This window comes from Anopheles maculipalpis, chromosome 2RL (assembly GCF_943734695.1).
Source record: "Anopheles maculipalpis chromosome 2RL, idAnoMacuDA_375_x, whole genome shotgun sequence".
Taxonomy (NCBI): Eukaryota; Metazoa; Arthropoda; class Insecta; order Diptera; family Culicidae; genus Anopheles; species Anopheles maculipalpis.
The window spans coordinates 42,583,101-42,600,712 of record NC_064871.1 but is presented as its reverse complement, the minus strand read 5'-3'; the positions used below and the strand labels follow the sequence as shown (position 1 = coordinate 42,600,712).

The 17,612-nt window shown below is 52.3% G+C and overlaps 1 protein-coding gene across 1 annotated transcript in view; it reads right to left on the bottom strand.

The window, feature by feature from the left end:
- The window catches only part of LOC126556539 (ankyrin-3), a 108,722-nt gene that overhangs the window by 42,933 nt on the left and 48,177 nt on the right, over nucleotides 1–17,612 (bottom strand). The window contains exons 18-29 of the mRNA XM_050211800.1: nucleotides 15,681–15,736; nucleotides 11,129–12,288; nucleotides 10,205–10,471; nucleotides 8,357–8,623; nucleotides 7,967–8,233; nucleotides 6,257–6,787; nucleotides 5,333–5,731; nucleotides 4,937–5,203; nucleotides 4,277–4,411; nucleotides 3,617–3,751; nucleotides 2,297–2,431; nucleotides 719–853 (exon numbers count right to left, since the gene is read on the bottom strand). Coding sequence (XP_050067757.1) covers nucleotides 719–853; nucleotides 2,297–2,431; nucleotides 3,617–3,751; nucleotides 4,277–4,411; nucleotides 4,937–5,203; nucleotides 5,333–5,731; nucleotides 6,257–6,787; nucleotides 7,967–8,233; nucleotides 8,357–8,623; nucleotides 10,205–10,471; nucleotides 11,129–12,288; nucleotides 15,681–15,736 — 3,754 coding nt within the window. The remainder of the gene's footprint in view (nucleotides 1–718; nucleotides 854–2,296; nucleotides 2,432–3,616; nucleotides 3,752–4,276; nucleotides 4,412–4,936; nucleotides 5,204–5,332; nucleotides 5,732–6,256; nucleotides 6,788–7,966; nucleotides 8,234–8,356; nucleotides 8,624–10,204; nucleotides 10,472–11,128; nucleotides 12,289–15,680; nucleotides 15,737–17,612) is intronic.

Here is a 17,612-nt window from a genome sequence, read left to right as displayed (position 1 = left end):
ATGGCTCGGGCTGTTCGTCTTGCTGTGGTTTGTCATCTGGCTTGGCCTCAACCTTCTCGACTACGGTCTCGGTAACCTTTTCCTCGACAACCTCGGTCACCTTCTCTTCAACAACATCAGAGACAGGCTCCGATGGCTCGGGCTGTTTGTCTTGCTGTGGTTTGTCATCTGGCTTGGCCTCAACCTTCTCGACTACGGTCTCGGTAACCATTTCCTCAACCACCTCGGTCACCTTCTCTTCAACAACGTCAGAGACAGATGGCTCGGGCTGTTCGTCTTGCTGTGGTTTGTCATATGGCTTGGCCTCAACCTTCTCGACTACGGTCTCGGTAACCTTTTCCTCAACAACCTCGGTCACCTTCTCTTCTACAACGTCAGAGACAGGCTCCAATGGTTCAGGCTGTTCGTCTTGCTGTGGTTTGTCATCTGGCTTGGCCTCAACCTTCTCGACTGCGGTCTCGGTAACCTTTTCCTCAACCACCTCGGTCACCTTCTCTTCAACAACGTCAGAGACAGGCTCAAATGAATCGGGCTGTTCGTTTTGCTCTGGTTTGTCATCTGGCTTGGCCTCAACCTTCTCGGCTACGGTCTCGGTAACCTTTTCCTCGACAACCTCGGTCACCTTCTCTTCAACAACATCAGAGACAGGCTCCGATGGCTCGGGCTGTTCGTCTTGCTCTGGTTTGTCATCTGGCTTGGCCTCAACCTTCTCGACTACGGTCTCGGTAACCTTTTCATCAACAACCTCGGTCACCTTCTCTTCAACAACGTCAGAGACAGGCTCCGATGGTTCAGGCTGTTCGTCTTGCTCTGGTTTGTCATCTGACTTGGCCTCAACCTTCTCGACTACGATCTCGGTAAGCTTTTCCACGACAATCTCGGTCAACTTCTCTTCAAAAACGTTAGAGACAGTCTCCGATGGCTCGGGCTGTTCGTCTTGTTGTGGTTTGTCATCTGGCTTGGCCTCAACCTTCTCGATTATGGTCTCGGTAACCTTTTCCTCAACAACCTCGGTCACCTTCTCTTCAACAATGATAGAGACAGGCTCCGATGGCTCGGGCTGTTCGTCTTGCTCTGGTTTGTCATCTGGCTTGGCCTCAACCTTCTCGACTACGGTCTCGGTAACCTTTTCATCAACAACCTCGGTCACCTTCTCTTCAACAACGTCAGAGACAGGCTCCGATGGCTCGGGCTGTTCGTCTTGCTCTGGTTTGTCATCTGGCTTGGCCTCAACATTCTCGACTACGGTCTCGGTAACCTTTTGCTCTACAACCTCGGTCACCTTCTCTTCAACAACGTCAGAGACAGGCTCCGATGGCTCGGGCTGTTCGTCTTTCTGTGGTTTGTCATCTGGCTTGGCCTCAACCTTCTCGACTACGGTCTCGGTAATCTTTTCCTCGACAACCTCGGTCACCTTCTCTTCAACAACATCAGAGACAGGCTCCGATGGCTCGGGCTGTTCGTCTTGCTGTGGTTTGTCATCTCGCTTGGCCTCAACCTTCTCGATTACGGTCTCAGTAACCTTTGCCTCGACCACCTCGGTCACCTTCTCTTCAACAACATCAGAGACAGGCTCCGATGGCTCGGGCTGTTTGTCTTGCTCTGGTTTGTCTTCTGGCTTGTCCTCAACCTTCTCGACTACGGTCTCGGTAACCTTTTTCTCAACCACCTCGGTCACCTTCTCTTCAACAACGTCAGAGACAGATGGCTCGGGCTGTTCGTCTTGCTGTGGTTTTTCATCTGGCTTGGCCTCAACCTTCTCGACTACGGTCTCGGTAACCGTTTCCTCAACAACCTCGGTCACCTTCTCTTCTACAACGTCAGAGACAGGCTCCGATGGTTCAGGCTGTTCGTCTTGCTGTGGTTTGTCATCTGGCTTGGCTTCAACCTTCTCGACTATGGCCTCAGTAATCTTTGCTATGACAACCTCGGTCATGTTCTCTTCAACAACGTCAGAGACAGGCTCCGATGGCTCGGGCTGTTTGTCTTGCTCTGGTTTGTCATCTGGCTTGGCCTCAACCTTCTCGACTACGGTCTCGGTAACCTTTGCCAAAACAACCTCGGTCGCCTTCTCTTCAACAACGTCAGAGACAGGCTCCGATGGCTCGGGCTGTTCGTCTTGCTGTGGTTTGTCATCTGGCTTGGCCTTAACCTTCTCGACTACGGTCTCGGTAACCATTTCCTCGACAACCTCGGTCACCTTCTCTTCTACAACGTCAGAGACAGGCTCCGATGGCTCGGGCTGTTCGTCTTGCTCTGGTTTGTCATCTGGCTTGGCCTCAACCTTCTCGATTACGGTCTCGGTAACCTTTTCCTCGACAACCTCGGTCACCTTCTCTTCAACAACATCAGAGACAGGCTCCGATGGCTCGGGCTGTTCGTCTTGCTCTGGTTTGTCATCTGGCTTGGCCTCAACCTTCTCGACTACGGTCTCGGTAACCTTTTCCTCAACAACCTCGGTCACCTTCTCTTCAACAACGTCAGAGACAGGCTCCAATGGCTCGGGCTGTTTGTCTTGCTCTGGTTTGTCATCTGACTTGGCCTCAACCTTCTCGATTACGGTCTCGGTAAGGTTTTCCTCGACAATCTCGGTCAACTTCTCTTCAAAAACGTCAGAGACAGGCTCCGATGGCTCGGGCTGTTCGTCTTGCTGTGGTTTGTCATCTGGCTTGGCCTCAACCTTCTCGACTACGGTCTCGGTAACCTTTTCCTCAACAACCTCGGTCACCTTCTCTTCAACAATGATAGAGACAGGCTCCGATGGCTCGGGCTGTTCGTCTTGCTGTGGTTTGTCATCTGGCTTGGCCTCAACCTTCTCGACTACGGTCTCGGTAACCTTTTCATCAACAACCTCGGTCACCTTCTCTTCAACAACGTCAGAGACAGGCTCCGATGGCTCGGGCTGTTTTTCTTGCTCTGGTTTGTCATCTGGCTTGGCCTCAACCTTCTCGACTACGATCTCGGTAACCTTTTCCTCAACAACCTCGGTCACCTTCTCTTCTACAACGTCAGAGACAGGCTCCGATGGCTCGGGCTGTTCGTCTTGCTCTGGTTTGTCATCTGGCTTGGCCTCAACATTCTCGACTACGGTCTCGGTAACCTTTTGCTCTACAACCTCGGTCACCTTCTCTTCAACAACGTCAGAGACAGGCTCCGATGGCTCGGGCTGTTCGTCTTGCTGTGGTTTGTCATCTGGCTTGGCCTCAACCTTCTCGACTACGGTCTCGGCAAACTTTGCCTCGACAACCTCGGTCACCTTCTCTTCAACAACGTCAGAGACAGGCTCCGATGGCTCGGGCTGTTCGTCTTGCTGTGGTTTGTCATCTGGCTTGGCCTCAACCTTCTCGACTACGGTCTCGGTAACTTTTTCCTCAACAACCTCGGTCACCTTCTCTTCAACAACGTCAGAGACAGGCTCCGATGGCTCGGGCTGTTTGTCTTGCTGTGGTTTGTCATCTGGCTTGGCCTCAACCTTCTCGACTACGGTCTCGGTAACCTTTTCATCAACAACCTCGGTCACCTTCTCTTCAACAACGTCAGAGACAGGCTCCGATGGCTCGGGCTGTTCGTCTTGCTCTGGTTTGTCATCTGGCTTGGCCTCAACATTCTCGACTACGGTCTCGGTAACCTTTTGCTCTACAACCTCGGTCACCTTCTCTTCAACAACGTCAGAGACAGGCTCCGATGGCTCGGGCTGTTCGTCTTGCTGTGGTTTGTCATCTGGCTTGGCCTCAACCTTCTCGACTACGGTCTCGGTAACCTTTTCCTCAACAACCTCGGTCACCTTCTCTTCTACAACGTCAGAGACAGGCTCCGATGGCTCGGGCTGTTCGTCTTGCTGTGGTTTGTCATCTGGCTTGGCCTCAACCTGCTCGACTGCGGTCTCGGTAAGCTTTTCCTCGACAATCTCGGTCAACTTCTCTTCAAAAACGTCAGAGACAGGCTCCGATGGCTCGGGCTGTTTTTCTTGCTCTGGTTTGTCATCTGGCTTGTCCTCAACCTTCTCGACTACGATCTTGGTAACCTTTTCCTCAACAACCTCGGTCACCTTCTCTTCAACAATGATAGAGACAGGCTCCGATGGCTCGGGCTGTTCGTCTTGCTGTGGTTTGTCATCTGGCTTGGCCTCAACCTGCTCGACTGCGGTCTCGGTAAGGTTTTCCTCGACAATCTCGGTCAACTTCTCTTCAACAACGTCAGAGACAGGCTCCGATGGCTCGGGCTGTTCGTCTTGCTGTGGTTTGTCATCTGGCTTGGCCTCAAACTTCTCGACTACGGTCTCGGTAACCTTTTCATCAACAACCTCGGTCACCTTCTCTTCAACAACGTCAGAGACAGGCTCCGATGGCTCGGGCTGTTCGTCTTGCTCTGGTTTGTCATCTGGCTTGGCCTCAACCTTCTCGACTACGGTCTCGGTAACCTTTTCCTCAACAACCTCGGTCACCTTCTCTTCAACAATGATAGAGACAGGCTCCGATGGCTCGGGCTGTTCGTCTTGCTGTGGTTTGTCATCTGGCTTGGCCTCAACCTTCTCGACTACGGTCTCGGTAACCTTTTCATCAACAACCTCGGTCACCTTCTCTTCAACAACGTCAGAGACAGGCTCCGATGGCTCGGGCTGTTTGTCTTGCTCTGGTTTGTCATCTGGCTTGGCCTCAACCTTCTCGACTACGGTCTCGGTAACCTTTTCCTCGACAACCTCGGTCACCTTCTCTTCAACAACGACAGAGACAGGATCCGATGGCTCGGGCTGTTCGTCTTGCTGTGGTTTGTCATCTGGCTTGGCCTCAACCTTCTCGACTACGGTCTCGGTAAGCTTTTCCTCGACAATCTCGGTCAACTTCTCTTCAAAAACGTCAGAGACAGGCTCCGATGGCTCGGGCTGTTCGTCTTGCTGTGGTTTGTCATCTGGCTTGGCCTCAAACTTCTCGACTACGGTCTCGGTAACCTTTTCATCAACAACCTCGGTCACCTTCTCTTCAACAACGTCAGAGACAGGCTCCGATGGCTCGGGCTGTTCGTCTTGCTCTGGTTTGTCATCTGGCTTGGCCTCAACCTTCTCGACTACGGTCTCGGTAACCTTTTGCTCTACAACCTCGGTCACCTTCTCTTCAACAACGTCAGAGACAGGCTCCGATGGCTCGGGCTGTTCGTCTTGCTGTGGTTTGTCATCTGGCTTGGCCTCAACCTTCTCGACTACGGTCTCGGTAACCTTTTCCTCAACAACCTCGGTCACCTTCTCGTCAACAACATCAGAGAAAGGCTCCGATGGCTCGGGCTGTTTGTCTTGCTGTGGTTTGTCATCTGGCTTGGCCTCAAACTTCTCGACTACGGTCTCGGTAACCTTTTCATCAACAACCTCGGTCACCTTCTCTTCAACAACGTCAGAGACAGGCTCCGATGGCTCGGGCTGTTCGTCTTGCTCTGGTTTGTCATCTGGCTTGGCCTCAACCTTCTCGACTACGGTCTCGGTAACCTTTTCCTCAACAACCTCGGTCACCTTCTCTTCAACAATGATAGAGACAGGCTCCGATGGCTCGGGCTGTTCGTCTTGCTCTGGTTTGTCATCTGGCTTGGCCTCAACCTTCTCGACTACGGTCTCGGTAACCTTTTCATCAACAACCTCGGTCACCTTCTCTTCAACAACGTCAGAGACAGGCTCCGATGGCTCGGGCTGTTCGTCTTGCTCTGGTTTGTCATCTGGCTTGGCCTCAACCTTCTCGACTACGGTCTCGGTAACCTTTTCCTCAACAACCTCGGTCACCTTCTCTTCAGCAATGATAGAGACAGGCTCCGATGGCTCGGGCTGTTCGTCTTGCTGTGGTTTGTCATCTGGCTTGGCCTCATCCTTCTCGACTACGGTCTCGGTAACCTTTTCATCAACAACCTCGGTCACTTTCTCTTCAACAACGTCAGAGACAGGCTCCGATGGCTCGGGCTGTTTGTCTTGCTCTGGTTTGTCATCTGGCTTGGCCTCAACCTTCTCGACTACGGTCTCGGTAACCTTTTCCTCAACAACCTCGGTCACCTTCTCTTCAACAACGACAGAGACAGGATCCGATGGCTCGGGCTGTTCGTCTTGCTGTGGTTTGTCATCTGGCTTGGCCTCAACCTTCTCGACTACGGTCTCGGTAAGCTTTTCCTCGACAATCTCGGTCAACTTCTCTTCAAAAACATCAGAGACAGGCTCCGATGGCTCGGGCTGTTCGTCTTGCTGTGGTTTGTCATCTGGCTTGGCCTCAAACTTCTCGACTACGGTCTCGGTAACCTTTTCATCAACAACCTCGGTCACCTTCTCTTCAACAACGTCAGAGACAGGCTCCGATGGCTCGGGCTGTTCGTCTTGCTCTGGTTTGTCATCTGGCTTGGCCTCAACCTTCTCGACTACGGTCTCGGTAACCTTTTGCTCTACAACCTCGGTCACCTTCTCTTCAACAAAGTCAGAGACAGGCTCCGATGGCTCGGGCTGTTCGTCTTGCTGTGGTTTGTCATCTGGCTTGGCCTCAACCTTCTCGACTACGGTCTCGGTAACCTTTTCCTCGACAACCTCGGTCACCTTCTCTTCAACAACGTCAGAGACAGGCTCCGATGGCTCGGGCTGTTCGTCTTGTTGTGGTTTGTCATCTGGCTTGGCCTCAACCTTCTCGACTACGGTCTCGGTAACCTTTTCCTCGACAACCTCGGTCACCTTCTCTTCAACAACATCAGAGATAGGCTCCGATGGCTCGGGATGTTCGTCTTGCTCTGGTTTGTCATCTGGCTTGGCCTCAACCTTCTCGACTACGGTCTCGGTAAACTTTTCCTCAACCACCTCGGTCACCTTCTCTTCAACAACGTCAGAGACAGATGGCTCGGGCTGTTCGTCTTGCTGTGGTTTTTCATCTGGCTTGGCCTCAACCTTCTCGACTACGGTCTTGGTAACCTTTTCCTCAACAACCTCGGTCACCTTCTCTTCAACAACGTCAGAGACAGGCTCCGATGGTTCAGGCTGTTCGTCTTGCTGTGGTTTGTCATCTGGCTTGGCTTCAACCTTCTCGACTATGGCCTCAGTAATCTTTGCTATGACAACCTCGGTCATGTTCTCTTCAACAACGTCAGAGACAGGCTCCGATGGCTCGGGCTGTTCGTCTTGCTGTGGTTTGTCATCTGGCTTGGCTTCAACCTTCTCGACTACGGTCTCGGTAACCTTTTCCTCGACCACCTCGGTCACCTTCTCTTCAACAACATCAGAGACAGGCTCCGATGGCTCGGGCTGTTCGTCTTGCTGTGGTTTGTTATCTGGCTTGGCCTCAACCTTCTCGACTACGGTCTCGGTAAACATTTCCTCAACAACCTCGGTCACCTTCTCTTCAACAACGTCAGAGACAGGCTCCGATGGCTCGGGCTGTTTGTCTTGCTGTGGTTTGTCATCTGGTTTGGCCTCAACCTTCTCGACTACGGTCTCGGTAAACATTTCCTCGACAACCTCGGTCACCTTCTCTTCAACAACGACAGAGACAGGATTCGATGGCTCGGGCTGTTCGTCTTGCTGTGGTTTGTCATCTGGCTTGGCCTCAACCTTCTCGACTACGATCTCGGTAACCTTTTCCTCAACAACCTCGGTCACCTTCTCTTCAACAACGTCAGAGACAGGCTCCGATGGCTCGGGCTGTTCGTCTTGCTGTGGTTTGTCATCTGGCTTGGCCTCAACCTTCTCGATTACGGTCTCGGTAAGGTTTTCCTCGACAATCTCGGTCAACTTCTCTTCAAAAACGTCAGAGACAGGCTCCGATGGCTCGGGCTGTTCGTCTTGCTGTGGTTTGTCATCTGGCTTGGCCTCAACCTTCTCGACTACGGTCTCGGTAACCTTTTCATCAACAACCTCGGTCACCTTCTCTTCAACAACATCAGAGAAAGGCTCCGATGGCTCGGGCTGTTTGTCTTGCTGTGGTTTGTCATCTGGCTTGGCCTCAACCTTCTCGACTACGGTCTCGGTAACCTTTGCCTCGACCACCTCGGTCACCTTCTCTTCAACAACATCAGAGACAGGCTCCGATGGCTCGGGCTGCTTTTCTTGTTGTGGTTTGTCATCTGGCTTGGCCTCAACCTTCTCGACTACGGTCTCGGTAACCTTTTCCTCAACCACCTCGGTCACCTTCTCTTCAACAACGTCAGAGACAGGCTCCGATGGCTCGGGCTGTTCGTCTTGCTCTGGTTTGTCATCTGGCTTGGCCTCAACCTTCTCGACTACGGTCTCGGTAACCTTTTCCTCGACAACCTCGGTCACCTTCTCTTCAACAACATCAGAGACAGATGGCTCGGGCTGTTCGTCTTGCTGTGGTTTGTCATCTGGCTTGGCCTCAACCTTCTCGACTACGGTCTCGGTAACCTTTTCCTCAACAACCTCGGTCACCTTCTCTTCAACAACGTCAGAGACAGGCTCCGATGGCTCGGGCTGTTCGTCTTGCTCTGGTTTGTCATCTCGCTTGGCCTCAACCTTCTCGACTACGGTCTCGGTAACCTTTTCCTCGACAACCTCGGTCACCTTCTCTTCAACAACGTCAGAGACAGGCTCCGATGGCTCGGGCTGTTCGTCTTGCTCTGGTTTGTCATCTGGCTTGGCCTCAACCTTCTCGACTACGGTCTCGGTAACCTTTTCCTCGACAACCTCGGTCACCTTCACTTCTACAACGTCAGACACAGGCTCCGATGGCTCGGGCTGTTCGTCTTGCTGTGGTTTGTCATCTGGCTTGGCCTCAACCTTCTCGACTACGGTCTCGGTAACCTTTGCCAAAACAACCTCGGTCACCTTCTCTTCAACAACGCCAGAGACTGGCTCCGATGGCTCGGGCTGTTCGTCTTGCTCTGGTTTGTCATCTGGCTTGGCCTCAACCTTCTCGACTACGGTCTCGGTAACCTTTTCCTCAACAACCTCGGTCACCTTCTCTTCAACAACATCAGAGACAGGCTCCGATGGCTCGGGCTGTTTGTCTTGCTGTGGTTTGTCATCTGGCTTGGCCTCAACCTTCTCGACTGCGGTCTCGGTAACCTTTTCATCAATCGCCTTGGATAACTTCTCTTCAACAACGTCAGAGACAGGCTCCGATGTCTCGGGCTGTTCGTCTTGCTCTGGTTTGTCATCTGGCTTGGCCTCAACCTTCTCGACTACGGTCTCGGTAACCTTTTCCTCAACCACCTCGGTCACCTTCTCTTCAACAACGTCAGAGACAGGCTCCGATGTCTCGGGCTGTTCGTCTTGCTCTGGTTTGTCATCTGGCTTGGCCTCAACCTTCTCGACTACGGTCTCGGTAACCTTTTCCTCAACCACCTCGGTCACCTTCTCTTCAACAACGTCAGAGACAGGCTCCGATGGCTCGGGCTGTTTGTCTTGCTCTGGTTTGTCATCTGGCTTGGCCTCAACCTTCTCGACTACGGTCTCGGTAACCTTTTCCTCGACAACCTCGGTCACCTTCTCTTCAACAACATCAGAGACAGGCTCCGATGGCTCGGGCTGTTCGTTTTGCTGTGGTTTTTCATCTGGCTTGGCTTCAACCTTCTCGACTATGGCCTCAGTAATCTTTGCTATGACAACCTCGGTCACCTTCTCTTCAACAACGTCAGAGACAGGCTCCGATGGCTCGGGCTGTTCGTCTTGCTCTGGTTTGTCATCTGGCTTGGCCTCAACCTTCTCGATTACGGTCTCGGTAACCTTTGCCAAAACAACCTCGGTCACCTTCTCTTCAACAACGTCAGAGACAGGCTCCGATGGCTCGGGCTGTTCGTCTTGCTGTGGTTTGTCATCTGGCTTGGCCTCAACCTTCTCGACTACGGTCTCGGTAACCATTTCCTCGACAACCTCGGTCACCTTCTCTTCTACAACGTCAGAGACAGGCTCCGATGGCTCGGGCTGTTCGTCTTGCTCTGGTTTGTCATCTGGCTTGGCCTCAACCTTCTCGACTACGGTCTCGGTAACCTTTTCCTCGACAACCTCGGTCACCTTCTCTTCAACAACATCAGAGACAGGCTCCGATGGCTCGGGATGTTCGTCTTTCTCTGGTTTGTCATCTGGCTTGGCCTCAACCTTCTCGACTACGGTCTCGGTAACCTTTTCCTCGACAACCTCGGTCACCTTCTCTTCAACAACGACAGAGACAGGATCCGATGGCTCGGGCTGTTCGTCTTGCTGTGGTTTGTCATCTGGCTTGGCCTCAACCTTCTCGACTACGGTCTCAGTAACCTTTGCCTCGACAACCTCGGTCACCTTCTCTTCAACAACGTCAGAGACAGGCTCCGATGGCTCGGGCTGTTCGTCTTGCTCTGGTTTGTCATCTGGCTTGGCCTCAACCTTCTCGACTACGGTCTCGGTAACCTTTTCCTCAACCACCTCGGTCACCTTCTCTTCAACAACGTCAGAGACAGGCTCCGATGGCTCGGGCTGTTCGTCTTGTTGTGGTTTGTCATCTGGCTTGGCCTCAACCTTCTCGACTACGGTCTCGGTAACCTTTCCCTCGACAACCTCGGTCACCTTCTCTTCAACAACATCAGAGACAGGCTCCGATGGCTCGGGCTGTTTGTCTTGCTGTGGTTTGTCATCTGGCTTGGCCTCAACCTTCTCGACTGCGGTCTCGGTAACCTTTTCCTCAACCACCTCGGTCACCTTCTCTTCAACAACGTCAGAGACAGGCTCAAATGAATCGGGCTGTTCGTTTTGCTCTGGTTTGTCATCTGGCTTGGCCTCAACCTTCTCGGCTACGGTCTCGGTAACCTTTTTCTCGACAACCTCGGTCACCTTCTCTTCAACAACATCAGAGACAGGCTCCGATGGCTCGGGCTGTTCGTCTAGCTCTGGTTTGTCATCTGGTTTGGCCTCAACCTTCTCGACTACGGTCTCGGTAACCTTTTCCTCAACAACCTCGGTCACCTTCTCTTCAACAACGTCAGAGATAGGCTCCGATGGCTCGGGCTGTTTGTCTTGCTCTGGTTTGTCATCTGACTTGGCCTCAACCTTCTCGACTACGGTCTCGGTAACCTTTTCCACGACAATCTCGGTCAACTTCTCTTCAAAAACGTCAGAGACAGGCTCCGATGGCTCGGGCTGTTCGTCTTGCTGTGGTTTGTCATCTCGCTTGGCCTCAACCTTCTCGACTACGGTCTCGGTAACCTTTTCCTCAACAACCTCGGTCACCTTCTCTTCAACAATGATAGAGACAGGCTCCGATGGCTCGGGCTGTTCGTCTTGCTCTGGTTTGTCATCTGGCTTGGCCTCAACCTTCTCGACTTCGGTCTCGGTAACCTTTTCATCAACAACCTCGGTAACCTTCTCTTCAACAACGTCAGAGACAGGCTCCGATGGCTCGGGCTGTTCGTCTTGCTCTGGTTTGTCATCTGGCTTGGCCTCAACCTTCTCGACTACGGTCTCGGTAACCTTTTGCTCTACAACCTCGGTCACCTTCTCTTCAACAACGTCAGAGACAGGCTCCGATGGCTCGGGCTGTTCGTCTTGCTGTGGTTTGTCATCTGGCTTGGCCTCAACCTTCTCGACTACGGTCTCGGTAACCTTTTCCTCAACAACCTCGGTCACCTTCTCTTCAACAACATCAGAGACAGGCTCCGATGGCTCGGGCTGTTTGTCTTGCTGTGGTTTGTCATCTGGCTTGGCCTCAACCTTCTCGACTACGGTCTCGGTAACCTTTTCCTCGACAACCTCGGTCACCTTCTCTTCAACAACATCAGAGACAGGCTCCGATGGCTCGGGCTGTTCGTCTTGCAGTGGTTTGTCATCTCGCTTGGCCTCAACCTTCTCGACTACGGTCTCAGTAACCTTTGCCTCGACCACCTCGGTCACCTTCTCTTCAACAACATCAGAGACAGGCTCCGATGGCTCGGGCTGTTTGTCTTGCTGTGGTTTGTCATCTGGCTTGGCCTCAACCTTCTCGACTACGGTCTCGGTAACCTTTTCCTCAACCACCTCGGTCACCTTCTCTTCAACACTGTCAGAGACAGGCTCCGATGGCTCGGGCTGTTCGTCTTGCTCTGGTTTGTCATCTGGCTTGGCCTCAACCTTTTCGACTATGGCCTCAGTAATCTTTGCCTCGACAACCTCGGTCACCTTCTCTTCAACAATGATAGAGACAGGCTCCGATGGCTCGGGCTGTTCGTCTTGCTGTGGTTTGTCATCTGGCTTGGCCTCAACCTTCTCAACTACGGTTTCGGTAACCTTTGCCTCGACAACCTCGGTCACCTTCTCTTCAACAACGTCAGAGACAGGCTCCGATGGCTCTGGCTGTTCGTCTAGCTCTGGTTTGTCATCTGGCTTGGCCTCAACCTTCTCGACAACGGTTTCGGTTACCTTTTCCTCAACCACTTCGGTCACCATCCCTTCAACAGCGATAGAGACAAGCTCCAATGGCTTGGGCTGTTCGTCTTGTTGTGGTTTGTCATCTGGCTTGGCCTCAACCTTTTCTACTATGGACTCAGTAATCTTTGCCTCGACAACCTCGGTCACCTTCTCTTCAACAACATCAGAGACAGGCTCCGATGGCTCGGGCTGTTCGTCTTGTTGTGGTTTGTCATCTGGCTTGGCCTCAACCTTCTCGACTACGATCTCGGTAACCTTTGCCTCGACAACCTCGGTCACCTTCTCTTCAACAACGTCAGAGAGTGGCTCTAATGGCTCGGGCTGTTCGTCTTGCTCTGGTTTGTCATCTGGCTTGGCCTCAACCTTCTCGACTACGATCTCGGTAACCTGTTCCTCATTCACTTCGGTCACCTTCTCTTCAACAACGTCAGAGACAGGTTCCGATGGCTCGGGCTGTTCGTCTTGTTGTGGTTTGTCATCTGGCTTGGCCTCAACCTTCTCGACTACGGTCTCGGTAACCTTTGCCAAAACAACCTCTTTCACCTTCTCTTCAACAACATCAGAGACAGGCTCCAATGGCTCGGGCTGTTCGTCTTGCTCTGGTTTGTCATCTGGCTTGGCCTCAACCTTTTCTACTATGGACTCAGTAATCTTTGCCTCGACAACCTCGGTCACCTTCTCTTCAACAACATCAGAGACAGGCTCCGATGGCTCGGGCTGTTTGTCTTGCTCTGGTTTGTCATCTGGCTTGGCCTCAACCTTTTCTACTATGGACTCAGTAATCTTTGCCTCGACAACCTCGGTCACCTTCTCTTCAACAACATCAGAGACAGGCTCCGATGGCTCGGGCTGTTCGTCTTGTTGTGGTTTGTCATCTGGCTTGGCCTCAACCTTCTCGACTACGATCTCGGTAACCTTTGCCTCGACAACCTCGGTCACCTTCTCTTCAACAACGTCAGAGAGTGGCTCTAATGGCTCGGGCTGTTCGTCTTGCTCTGGTTTGTCATCTGGCTTGGCCTCAACCTTCTCAACTACGGTCTTGGTAACCTTTTCCTCAACCACCTCGGTCACCTTCTCTTCAACAACGATAGAGACAGGCTCCGATGGCTCGGGCTGTTCGTCTTGTTGTGGTTTGTCATCTGGCTTGGCCTCAACCTTTTCTACTATGGACTCAGTAATCTTTGCCTCGACAACCTCGGTCACCTTCTCTTCAACAACATCAGAGACAGGCTCCGATGGCTCGGGCTGTTCGTCTTGTTGTGGTTTGTCATCTGGCTTGAACTCAACCTTCTCGACTACGGTTTCGGTAACCTTTTCCTCAACAACCTCGGTCACCTTCTCTTCAACAACGTCAGAGACTGGCTCCAATGGCTCGGGCTGTTCGTCTTGCTCTGGTTTGTCATCTGGCTTGGCCTCAACCTTCTCGACTACGATCTCGGTAACCTTTTCCTCATTCACTTCGGTCACCTTATCTTCAACAACGTCAGAGACAGGTTCCGATGGCTCGGGCTGTTCGTCTTGTTGTGGTTTGTCATCTGGCTTGGCCTCAACCTTCTCGACTACGGTCTCGGTAACCTTTGCCAAAACAACCTCTTTCACCTTCTCTTCAACAACATCAGAGACAGGCTCCAATGGCTCGGGCTGTTCGTCTTGCTCTGGTTTGTCATCTGGCTTGGCCTCAACCTTATCGACTACGGTCTTGGTAACTTTTGCCTCGACAACCTCGGTCACCTTCTCTTCAACAACGTCAGAGACAGGCTCCAATGGCTCGGGCTGTTCGTCTTGCTGTGGTTTATCATCTGGTTTGGCCTCAACCTTCTCGACTATGGCGTCCGTAATCTTTGCCTCGACAACCTCGGTCACTTTCTCTTCAACAACGTCAGATATAGGTTCCAATGGCTCGAGCTGTTCGTCTTGTTGTGGTTTGTCATCTGGCTTGGCCTCAACCTTCTCGACTACGGTCTCGGTAACCTTTTCCTCAACCACCTCGGTCACCTTCTCTTCCACAACGTCAGAGACAGGCTCCGATGGCTCGGGCTGTTCGTCTTGTTGTAGTTTGTCATCTGGTTTGGCCTCAACCTCCTTGACTTCGGTCTCGGTAACCTTTTCCTCAACAACCTCGGTCACCTGCTCTTCAACAACGTCAGAGACAGGCTCCGATGGCTCGGGCTGTTCGTCTTGTTGTGGTTTGTCATCTGGCTTGGCCTCAACCTTCTCGACTACGATCTCGGTAACCTTTGCCAAAACAACCTCGGTCACCTTCTCTTCAACATCGTCAGAGAGTGGCTCCGATGGCTCGGGCTGTTCGTCTTGCTCTGGTTTGTCATCTGGCTTGGCCTCAACCTTCTCAACTACGGTCTCGGTAACCTTTTCCTCAACCACCTCGGTCACCTTCTCTTCAACAACGATAGAGACAGGCTCCGATGGCTCGGGCTGTTCGTCTTTTTGTGGTTTGTCATCTGGCTTGGCCTCAACCTTTTCAACTATGGACTCAGTAATCTTTGCCTCGACAACCTCGGTCACCTTCTCTTCAACAACATCAGAGACAGGCTCCGATGGCTCTGGCAGTTCGTCTAGCTCTGGTTTGTCATCTGGCTTGGCCTCAACCTTCTCGACTACGGTTTCGGTAACCTTTTCCTCAACAACCTCGGTCACCTTCTCTTCAACAACGTCAGAGACTGGCTCCGATGGCTCGGGCTGTTCGTCTTGCTCTGGTTTGTCATCTGGCTTGGCCTCAACCTTCTCGACTACGATCTCGGTAACCTTTTCCTCATTCACTTCGGTCACCTTCTCTTCAACAACGTCAGAGACAGGTTCCGATGGCTCGGGCTGTTCGTCTTGCTGTGGTTTGTCATCTGGCTTGGCCTCAACCTTCTCGACTACGGTCTCGGTAACCTTTGCCAAAACAACCTCTTTCACCTTCTCTTCAACAACATCAGAGACAGGCTCCAATGGCTCGGGCTGTTCGTCTTGCTCTGGTTTGTCATCTGGCTTGGCCTCAACCTTATCGACTACGGTCTTGGTAACTTTTGCCTCGACAACCTCGGTCACCTTCTCTTCAACAACGTCAGAGACAGGCTCCAATGGCTCGGGCTGTTCGTCTTGCTGTGGTTTATCATCTGGTTTGGCCTCAACCTTCTCGACTATGGCGTCCGTAATCTTTGCCTCGACAACCTCGGTCACTTTCTCTTCAACAACGTCAGAGATAGGTTCCAATGGCTCGGGCTGTTCGTCTTGTTGTGGTTTGTCATCTGGCTTGGCCTCAACCTTCTCGACTACGGTCTCGGTAACCTTTTCCTCAACCACCTCGGTCACCTTCTCTTCCACAACGTCAGAGACAGGCTCCGATGGCTCGGGCTGTTCGTCTTGTTGTAGTTTGTCATCTGGTTTGGCCTCAACCTCCTTGACTTCGGTCTCGGTAACCTTTTCCTCAACAACCTCGGTCACCTGCTCTTCAACAACGTCAGAGACAGGCTCCGATGGCTCGGGCTGTTCGTCTTGTTGTGGTTTGTCATCTGGCTTGGCCTCAACCTTTTCGACTATGGCCTCAGTAATCTTTGCCTCGACAACCTCGGTCACCTTCTCTTCAACAACATCAGAGAAAGGCTCCGATGGCTCGAGCTGTTCGTCTTGCTCTGGTTTGTCATCTGGCTTGGCCTCAACCTTCTCAACTACGGTCTTGGTAACCTTGTCCTCAACAACCTCGGTCACCTTCTCTTCAACAACGATAGAGACAGGCTCCGATGGCTCGGGATGTTCGTCTTGTTGTGGTTTGTCATCTGGCTTGGCCTCAACCTTTTCGACTATGGCCTCAGTAATCTTTGCCTCGACAACCTCGGTCACCTTCTCTTCAACAACATCAGAGACAGGCTCCAATGGCTCGGGCTGTTCGTCTTGCTCTGGTTTGTCATCTGGCTTGGCATCAAACTTTTCGACTACGGTCTCGGTAAGCTTTTCCTCAACCACCTCGGTCACCTTCTCTTCAACAACGTCAGAGACAGGCTCCGATGGCTCGGGCTGTTCTTCTTGCTGTGGTTTGTCATCTGGTTTGGCCTCAACCTTCTCGACTATGGCTTCAGTAATCTTTGCCTCGACAACCTCGGTCACCTTCTCGTCAACAACATCAGAGAAAGGCTCCGATGGCTCGGGCTGTTCGTCTTGTTGTGGTTTGTCATCTGGTTTGGCCTCAACCTTCTCGACTACGGTCTCGGTAATCTTTGCCAAAACAACCTCGGTCACCTTCTCTTCAACAACGTCAGAGAAAGTCTCCAATGGCTCGGGCTGTTCGTCTTGCTCTGGTTTGTCATCTGGCTTGGCCTCAACCTTATCGACTACGGTCTTGGTAACTTTTGCCTCGACAACCTCGGTCACCTTCTCTTCAACAACGTCAGAGACAGGCTCCAATGGCTCGGGCTGTTCGTCTTGCTGTGGTTTATCATCTGGTTTGGCCTCAACCTTCTCGACTATGGCGTCCGTAATCTTTGCCTCGACAACCTCGGTCACCTTCTCTTCAACAACATCAGAGACAGGCTCCAATGGCTCGGGCTGTTCGTCTTGCTCTGGTTTGTCATCTGGCTTGGCCTCAACCTTCTCGACTACGGTCTCGGTAACCTTTGCCAAAACAACCTCGGTCACCTTCTCTTCAACAACGCCAGAGACTGGCTCCGATGGCTCGGGCTGTTCGTCTTGCTCTGGTTTGTCATCTGGCTTGGCCTCAACCTTCTCGACTACGGTCTCGGTAACCTTTTCCTCGACAACCTCGGTCACCTTCTCTTCAACAACGTCAGAGACAGGTTCCGATGGCTCGGGCTGTTGGTCTTGTTGTGGTTGGTCATCTGGCTTGGCCTCAACCTTCTCGACTACGGTCTCGGTAACCTTTGCCAAAACAACCTCTTTCACCTTCTCTTCAACAACATCAGAGACAGGCTCCAATGGCTCGGGCTGTTCGTCTTGCTCTGGTTTGTCATCTGGCTTGGCCTCAACCTTATCGACTACGGTCTTGGTAACTTTTGCCTCGACAACCTCGGTCACCTTCTCTTCAACAACATCAGAGACAGGCTCCAATGGCTCGGGCTGTTCGTCTTGCTGTGGTTTATCGTCTGGTTTGGCCTCAACCTTCTCGACTATGGCCTCAGTAATCTTTGCCTCGACAACCTCGGTCACCTTCTCTTCAACAACATCAGAGACAGGCTCCAATGGCTCGGGCTGTTCGTCTAGGTCTGGTTTGTCATCTGGCTTGACCTCAACCTTCTCTACTACGGTTTCGGTAACCTTT